Source organism: Arachis hypogaea, chromosome 20 (assembly GCF_003086295.3).
Source record: "Arachis hypogaea cultivar Tifrunner chromosome 20, arahy.Tifrunner.gnm2.J5K5, whole genome shotgun sequence".
In the NCBI taxonomy this organism is placed as follows: domain Eukaryota; kingdom Viridiplantae; phylum Streptophyta; class Magnoliopsida; order Fabales; family Fabaceae; genus Arachis; species Arachis hypogaea.
This window is the reverse complement of record NC_092055.1, coordinates 133,949,820-133,959,328: the sequence shown is the minus strand read 5'-3', so window position 1 is coordinate 133,959,328 and position 9,509 is coordinate 133,949,820. Positions and strand designations below refer to the sequence as shown.

Sequence of the window (9,509 nt, the reverse complement as noted above, 5' to 3'; positions counted from 1 at the left end):
TCTAATATATTTAGATATGACTCTAGCCAATTAATTTGGTTTTGTATCTTTTTTTTTCTTTCTTTTCTATTTAGTCACCAAAAAAAAAAAACAATATGACTAGTAAACTTCCGGGTAATGGGTACTATTTTAAAGTAAGTAATAATCCAAACCCATCCATACAAATTACTGAACTTTGTTTTATTAAAACTTTGATTTTTTAAAAGTGATAATATTTATATCTAATAATTAAATTAAAAATATTTTTTAATAAACATAAACAATAACAAATATATTTAGTAAGATTATTTTTAAAATTTAAAATACTATAATAAAAAAATTTAAAAATTAAATTTAAAAATTAATAACTATATAAAATTATATTATAATTTTTTTATTTTAATAAATATAAATTAATTTTAAAAACTTTTAAAAATATTTTTGTCTTTTAAAAACTCAGAAGTTGATAATATTTTTTATTTGCTAAAAAACACAATCACTCCGTCAAAAAATTTTATCAAATCAAACCTCAGTCTGAGACCTTTGAATCACTATCATCATCTGTGGCAGCAAATCTCTATTATCCCCTGCAACGTTCTATCTGTGGTCTCACAAAAACTTTTCCCAATCCCTCACTCTCTCCCCCGGAAAAAAGAAAAAAAAAAAAAAAAAACTGTCCCGGAAAATCCACCGAACACTTTCTCGACTACCAAACACCACCAAAAAGTGAAAAACTCTCCCTTTCGTCCCCAAAACTGCGTTCGGATTTCAATTCGTCGAAATGTCCACGTCAACACAACACCAATTTCGGTACACTCAAACCCCTTCGAAGGTTCTCCACCTTCGCAACCTTCCATGGGAGTGCACCGATGACGAGCTCGTTGAGCTTTGCAGACCCTTCGGCAAGATCGTTAACACTAAGTGCAATGTTGGCGCCAATCGCAACCAGGCTTTTGTCGAATTTGTAAGCTCCTTTTTGCTTTCTCCGCATTCAGTTCTCTGGTTTTTTTAGGGTTAGGGTTTTAATAATTTCTGGTTAAGATTTTGAGCTCGATAGGATATAGATACCCCATGGTGCAATCTATTATTCTTTTCTATATGTAATAATGTAAGGATATGACAGACGATAACAAAAAAATAATAATTAGGATACATTTTATATTTCATGAAACACTTCAATTGAGATTAGAAGGAATATATAACAAGGAGAACTGATACTGCTGTGGTAGATGTTTTGATTTTGAAGTATTGCTCCTAGGTATTCAAGAGATTGGACTAGAGACTATTTTGTGAAGATTAAAAGAGTAAATACATTTGTGGATAAAGAGTTTTAAATATGATAGGAAGAACTGTTTAGATTTGGAAGATGAAGGAAGTTAATCAAAGGGTTGGTAATTTTTGCAGTTTGATAGTTCCTCATCTAATGAAGTTAGTTTTTGCTATTGATCATGGAATTCGCTAAGCTTTCCTTTACTTACTTTATGCTTTTACCTTGATTAGATTTGTGTGTTGTGACAACTGACAAATTTCTTGTGTATGAATATTCAAAGACACCTGGATTTGGTCATTTTGTTTTCCCAACTCATGATTCTAAGCTCTCAATTATGAATGCTTTCTCAGGCGGATCTAAATCAAGCCATTTCAATGGTTTCATATTATGCTTCGTCTTCCGAGCCTGCTCAAGTTCGTGGTAAAACTGTTTACATTCAATATTCTAATAGACATGAAATTGTCAACAACAAAAGCCCTGGGGATGTTCCTGGTAATGTCTTGTTGGTAACGATTGAAGGGGTGGAAGCTGGAGATGTCAGCATTGATGTTATTCACTTGGTAAGCGTCATTCTGAACTTACTACTTATCCTTTTGGGACTACTTATCGCTTTTTCACATCTTCTGATCTCATTGTTTGGGAGGGTTTCAGATCATATCTCTCCTACTATGATCGTATTTTCTTTTAACTAAAAATAAAGAAAAGAAATATATGAGTGAACAAGTTCTTTATTATTTGAATAGGTGTTTTCTGCGTTTGGCTTTGTACACAAGATAGCTACATTTGAAAAGACTGCAGGTTTTCAGGTTGGTGAATTTGTAAATTGCACTTCTTTCGATGTGTCGTTGCCAGTATTAACCCTGTGTTTCTGTTTGCAGGCTCTGATTCAGTACACTGATGCTGATACTGCTGCTGCTGCTAGGAACGCACTGGATGGAAGAAGCATACCTAGGCAAGTGGCGCTTTTAAATTTCATGCTTTCTTCTTCACCCCATCATCAGGAATGGTGATAGGTTGGTGAATCATAAAATTGTTGATTTGCTTATCCATTTTATCCAGATACTTGCTACCAGAGCATGTTGGTGCTTGTCACTTGCGTATCTCATACTCAGCTCACAGAGATCTCAATATCAAATTTCAATCTAATCGCAGCAGGTAGGGATAGGGATTCATGACAACTATCTTACATTAGTCCTCTGTGGTGTTTATACTTCATTTTCCTTTTAATTTTGTTTTTCTGGATCTTTTTTTATTGGGGTTGGGCAGATATGTAATCTGTGACCTCTGAAAGAATGTGAAAGCCCATGCATACAAAAACCATCATTGTGTCTCTTGTCTGCTAATTGATATTTGATATTTGTTATTTTTTTCATGTAGATGTCTGTACAGCTTTATAGGTAAATTATATTTGTGTTCTGATGACCCCTAAGTAGTTTTCTTGATCTTTTTCTGAATATTAAAATGGAATTGTTATCTTAATTATGAAATTACTATTTTTCTCTCTGAAGCCATTGATTCCACTAGTTAAACTTTCTGCAGTGTGGACTGTGGATAATTTGTTTTATCATATCAGAAAGTGGACTGGAGAGTAATATATAATGACATTACTATTATTATTTGACAAAAATATATTGACAGTATTTTCATGGCCTCCCCTTCATCTTTGGTAACAATTTTGATGCCAAGATTCCCACTGGCCATGATCTGGTGGGACTTTCCAATAGTATCTGTATCTAGTTCTATAAAAGAATATAAGGTTATACTGATCTTTCCTCTTTAATGGTGTTTCAAAAGTTCAAATCCTTCTTGACAAAATAAAAGTGTGTTTAAATTCTGGTTTTATGATACACAGTACATTCTGGATTCTGGAAAAATGAATAAGAAATGAAACATCTGTGATTCCTCTTCATTGAATCCATATGTTTGAATTTTTTTATTATTCTTGCAGCTTGGAGGGCAACTATGTTGATAAAATTTGATCTGGGTGACTGCAAAACTGAATAATTGTTAGTGAACCATAAATTTGAATAAGCCTGTAAGCTTGAGCTCCGAAGTAGCATCTTCTATTTTTACTATCCTTCCATTCTCAGAATTAGAATTAACAGGTTGTCTGATCACTCTTGTGCTTTCTTGCTGGTCATCTTTCGTAGTCTATGATTAAAGAAATGTTCAACACAATTCTTTTTAAGCTTTAATTCATGCATGGCATCGTTTGATCATGGGCAATTAAATTTCCATTTTCTAAATGTTTTATTAGGTTTAGCCCAATGTCAATGCTTGGTTATTATTGTTGTTGTTGTTATTATTATTATTATTTGTCTTTGTAGGGACTACACAAATCCCATGCTTCCTGTTAATCATACTGCCATAGATGGGGCATTACAGGTATGTTGTAATCCCCCACCCCCTCCTTTCACCGTAAATAATGTATTTTCTGTTGTTATAGTGTGTTAACAATTTATCATCTTCAGCCTGTTGTAGGTCCTGATGGGAAGAAGATAGAACCCGAGAGTAACGTGCTTTTGGCTTCAATTGAAAATATGCAGTATGCCGTCACTGTAGATGTCCTTCACACGGTTAGAATTTGGTATTTCACATTTCTCATTTTTTTTTTGTTTTCAGATTTGTATTTGATTTATGCTCAATGCTTCTGGCAATCTGCTGCAGGTGTTCTCTGCATTTGGTACTGTGCAGAAAATTGCTATCTTCGAAAAGAATGGCCAAACTCAGGCACTAATTCAATATCCTGGTATTTATCCTTTTTTCCTCTGTTTTTTTGTTATACAGTCTTTTGTTGTATTTCTCTTATGTTATCACTCTTTCTGTTTTACTCTGGCTGTCTTGTGAATTAGGGTCCTTTTACAGGGCATGTTCAACATAGGCTTGAATCAAACTCAATTATACAAAATGGTTATTATTATTATTGAAAAAAATATAATTTTCCAGAAGCTTCTCCAAAATCCTAGAGATTAGCATTTTAGGCTTTTTGTTTTTGGTAGTTACTTGTCAGATTGTTGAAAACCCATGAATGTTGCAACATCAGAGCTTTTCAACCTTATGGATTAAGAGATAACCTAATGTATATTCACCATGCCTGACCTTTGGTTTTTCAGATGTCACAACAGCGGCAACTGCCAAGGAAGCTTTGGAGGGGCATTGCATATATGATGGTGGCTATTGTAAGCTTCATCTAACATACTCTCGTCATACTGATCTCAATGTGAAGGTATAAAAAATGTGTTTAGAGTTATGTTCATGAGGGGAGAATATGAGAAAATGGGGGGATTAAAGATAAAGATAATCTTAGAAGCAATGTGGACATTTTCTTGATCAGAAATGGTTCTGAAGTGTATGCTTCTCAAAACTTAATTGACCTTTCATAGCTATTCTATTTTTAATGTTTGAAATTTTGAATGACTATCAGTATCACTGAATCTGATGTTAGTATTAAAATAAAGATTAATTTATTGTTTTTTGGTTTTAAGGCCTTCAGCGACAAAAGTAGAGACTATACAGTGCCACAAGTTCCTGCAGTACCTTGGCAGAATCCTCAGGCTGGTCCTATGTATCCTGGTCCTGCCCCTGCATTACAAGGTCAAGTTCCCGGAGGACAAATGCTATCTTGGGATCCAGCCCAGCAGGCAGCTACACCGAGCTATGTATCCGCACCCGGTACGTATCCCAGTCATACCTATGCAGCTCCTCCAACTCCTGCTTATCCTACTGCTGCCGCATCCTCACCTATTGCTCAGAGCAATCCTCTTGTTCATAATGCAAGTTCCATGGGAATCACTCAGCCTGGGATTCCATTGAATGTGAATTTGCAACCCGGTGGTGCTTCACCTTCAGTTCCTGCTTCGTCGCCTCTTATGCAAGCCAGCCCAATTGCTGGTGCATCACCTCCTGCTCATCAACCTTACTTCAGTTGATTATAATTTAACCGAGTGAGAATCCGTTGCACTCTGATAGAAAAGTTTTCCCCTTTAACATCTCTAGTTGAATCTCATAATTCTGTCTCAACTGTAATTTCAGTGTCTGATAATGCCTCTTCTATTTATCCACGCTTTGCCGAGTATAATACTTGCTGCTTGCTGGGCTTTTTTGTTCTCTCTGTATGCTGCATCTGCCCTAAACAATGTAAACTATGCATTTGTGGAAAACTTGTGCACAGGCCACGTATTTACAGTTCACTTTTTGGTTAAACTTATTCTCATCTCTCATCCAGAATGGATCTTCTCAATTATTGTCAAATGTGATATTTCACCCGACACTTTTTAAATGGGATCAAGAGAAATTTTAAATGGGATCAAGAGAAAACACGTGAGAAAATATTAAATGGTAAAAGATTAGATTTAACAAAACAATTGAGAGAAAGAGGGATGGGGTGAGGAAGAGAGAGGGACCCATAAACTACATTTCTTTTTGGTCTTAAAACAATAAGATTAAATTTGGTTACCCATACAATTTTAAAAGATGAAACTTTGAAGGGAGTTAAAAAAATCAATCTGATGGTCATTTTGTTTTAGGATCCTTTGTAAAGGTGAAAATGCACCGGCCACGCCTATGCCGACACCCACCCTTCCCTGCGTCTCCTGATTTTATTGACCTTGCTGGCAGACCTCAGTCCTCTTCCTCCGTCATTACCAGTGATTGCTCGGTCACATTGTCCACCACTCTCCTCTTCTGCAGTAGCCGTTGCTGCCACAACCTCCCTCTCTACTTCACTACACCCTGCAATAGCACTCGATCACCACTCCCACTGCCCTGCTTTTAACGATACTATCTGATAACAAACCAGAGATGAATTGAACTCATTTTTCTTGGTTGAATTTAACTCCTTGATTTTCCAAACACCTGGTAGCAACTCAATCAATATTTCATTACCATAACAGAAATAGCTACCATAGCATCCTTAATTTCGTTAATCTTTTTTTATACCTATAAAATAAGAAGTTAAAATATAAAGCGAGGCCTAAATATCAAATATGAAATATGCTTGGGCATATTAGGAAAAAGTGTCGATATTTTGTTTTGATATTTGACATTGCATGTGCAGTTGCATGTCCTTTTTAGCTGTGAACACAAACAAATTCAGTTTTAGATTAAGACCGAACCTGGAAAATCTTTTCAAGAAATAACAAATCAAAGACCAAATTACAGTTGGATGTCTCAGCATCCATTAATTAGGGCTATTTCGTTTATCTACGGCATCGAAGGATGCCCTTCATATCATGCCCCACAATGTTCTTCCATTTCTTTTAATTTTCCTTTTTAGCTTCCATGTTATGTGCTCATAAACCTCACTGAGTAGTGAACATTTATATTTGGAAATTGTTACATACCCTTCTTTATACAGTGGTTTAAGATTCGTCTTTAAGTTTTTTAAATTTTAAGAATTCATTTTAGTTCATGAAATATGTAGCAAATTTCAACTACACTAGGAGGTACCGCAATAACTCCTTTATAGTTATGTGTCATGGACCAATAGTCCAATACCTATTTATCAAATTCTTTGACAGTTTCAACTTTCAAGTCATTTATGGCATCAACTTGCAGCTTTATGTGTTGATACTTTGGAAACAAACAAAGGAATAGAGAGCAATTTGACTATCACTAGAACCAATTTAAGTTAGTTGAGTGGTCAATCATCCACTTAAATAAATGTCTGAGAGTTTGTATATCATCTTATGTATAGCAACCCATAAGTGAGTGGTAACTTTTTAAACGGATCTCAAATCCACAGCAAAATTAGTCTTTATTCTGTCAAATTAAAAGATATCATAAAAAAAAAAATTGGCTACCACGAGGCTAAATTGTTTTTTGTTATATATTATTTTTTTTAATATATTACAGAGCTATATATCATATTTCCTAATTTATATGTAATCTAAGACATTTAATTAAATATTATTTTTATATTTATTAATTTTTATTTTTATTTTATATTCATTCTTTCTTAAATTAATTTTTTTAATTGTACAAAAATATTAAAATAACATATGGAGAGAAATAAATATATGGTCTCACTCGTGAACACTCACCAGTTATTTTTATATAAAGTTGATAGTTAAAAACTGTTAGATGATAATTTAATCAAACTTATCAAATCATCTAACGATTTTTAAATATCACATTCAACTACTGCATACGAATTCCCACCTTATCTACTACCCTCTCTATAAAATGGTAACAAATTCATTTTCGTCAATTCAGCTATCATTGCTCCATAAATAAATACCTTAGCATGCATGCTAGGTTAGGTAATTTGAACGCAACCCCACACATTAAACTGTTCATCGTCCTCTCTTTTACTGGCTAATACATAATGTGGAATCGAAGACTCGTTAGTCATGGCAAATTGATGATAAAGAAAAACCAAAAAAAAAGTGGGGACAACTTAATTTCAACTTATTTATTCATATATAGCCCAAATAGGTTTCTCAAACCAATTAAAATTTAAGATAAAGAATATTTTATATACTAAAAATTTATTAAAAATTTTAAAAATATCTCTAAATTTTTTTTTTAGAAATTTGTTTTTGTATTAAATATACTCCTGGCTAAAATTTTCAAAAATTTTAGGACTAATTTAACAATAATATTCGACAATTTGGAGCCATTCTTATGAAATTGTTATTGAATTGATCATAAAATTTTTAAAAAATTAGATTTCATAATACATTTGATGCAAATAAAAAATTTGTGGTACAAATAGAAATAAAATTTAGGAGTATTTTTGAAATTTTAGACAAATTTTAAGAACAAAAAATATACTTTATCCTATAATTTAAAATTAATATAAGAAAAAGAATAATTTTGAAGTGAAAAAAAAAATAAAAGTCAAATATAGACATTATTAATAGAGAAAAGTATGAGTAGTTTGGTTTCAACAAAAAATTTAAATGAAAATGTGACCTATAGTGGGCACATGATTAGGTGGGTTTAAATGAAAGCACTGCACACAATGCAAGTTCTTTTTCTTTTTTCCTTTTCGTAATGATTATTGGGAAATTGAGATAATGTGATTGTGATATTCAAATAATAACAAGTTGTTTATATGAACAAGAAAAAAAAAATTCAAAGAAGACTGAGAATTAATCCACCACAACATGCGAAACTACAATATAATTTGAATCTTACATAGGAGAATTGATTACATTGAAGTGTTTCACGCGTAATATCCAATGATAAAAGTATAATACTCTGTCAAGCAAGAAAAATAAGCGATAATACTAATTTGACAACCACATCATCTTCACAACTCAATAATTAATGGTATCTTTGAGTGATTGTACAAATACACTTGGCTGTTAGTATATATATATGGTGATGAACTTAACCACTAACAATTGCGAGAAAAACAGTAACGATCAACTTTATTAATTTTGAATTCTAAAAAACTATCTTGACCTAGTGATGACGACCCCCCGTGATTTAAGCCCAAAACAAGCTATCTAGATTAAACTAATTTACAAGTTCTCCTATGATTTTATTTATTGTAATTAGGCTCCTAAATTTAAAAATTTGGAATTGAATTTCTACACTCTTAAAAATGTTAAAATTGAATTGTGTTGTTTAAAAAGATTAAAGAATAAAGTATTATTTTTGTCCCAATGTTTGAGATAAGTCCCAAAGTTGTCACTAACGTTTAAATCGTCCTATTTAAGTTCCTAAATTTTTAACTCAATGTTGTCTTGCTGTTAAGAATTCGTTAACAAAATTGATGGCGAAGACAAAACTGAGACAATTTTAAAACTTTAAGGACTTAAATAAGACGAAAATATTGGGGACAAAAACGATACATATAAATAAATTTTAATCTTATCCTTCAATAATATCTTTTTTTTACGGTACATAGTTATTCAATTATTTTTTAATCACATTTAAGTAAATTATACTTAATTACGTTACTTTTATTCTAAATAAATTTATTTTTTTATAATTTTACTCTTAAAGATTACTCATCATGAAATGTTTATAAAATGACTAGTACATAAATTTGTTGAAAAAAAAATGATACATATACAATAAAGTATAAATTGTACCTTTTGTCTCTAATTCTTTAATGTTTAATTTAATAGATCACTAATAGCAAGACAATATTAAGATAATTATGAAATGTTAAGAACTTAAATAGGATAATTTAAACGTTAGGGACAACTTTAAAACCTATTTTAACGTTAGAGTCAAAAACTATACTTTAATCAACATTAAAAAAAAAAAAAACAGAATATTATTATCGATAGAAAAAATTAGTAGC

The 9,509-nt window shown here is 32.1% G+C and overlaps 1 protein-coding gene across 3 annotated transcripts; it reads left to right on the top strand.

Moving 5' to 3' along the window:
- The first annotated feature begins 451 nt into the window (after positions 1-451).
- Positions 452-5,439, top strand: LOC112783157 (polypyrimidine tract-binding protein homolog 1). 3 transcript variants are annotated; one of them, XR_011879281.1, is made up of 10 exons: positions 452-943; positions 1,600-1,809; positions 1,993-2,055; positions 2,128-2,201; positions 2,309-2,404; positions 3,577-3,634; positions 3,721-3,825; positions 3,917-3,998; positions 4,363-4,598; positions 4,735-5,439. XR_011879281.1 is itself a non-coding variant. In XM_025825954.3 (10 exons), exons 1-10 carry the CDS (start codon positions 761-763, stop codon positions 4,752-4,754), a joined length of 957 nt encoding a protein of 318 aa, XP_025681739.1. In that variant the 5' UTR covers positions 452-760; the 3' UTR covers positions 4,755-5,439. The 3 variants fall into 3 exon arrangements, 2 of the variants coding, with proteins under 2 accessions (XP_025681739.1, XP_029152148.1); XM_025825954.3 differs by having other exon boundaries at positions 4,363-4,428; XM_029296315.2 differs by having other exon boundaries at positions 4,363-4,475.
- The last annotated feature ends 4,070 nt before the right edge of the window (positions 5,440-9,509 follow it).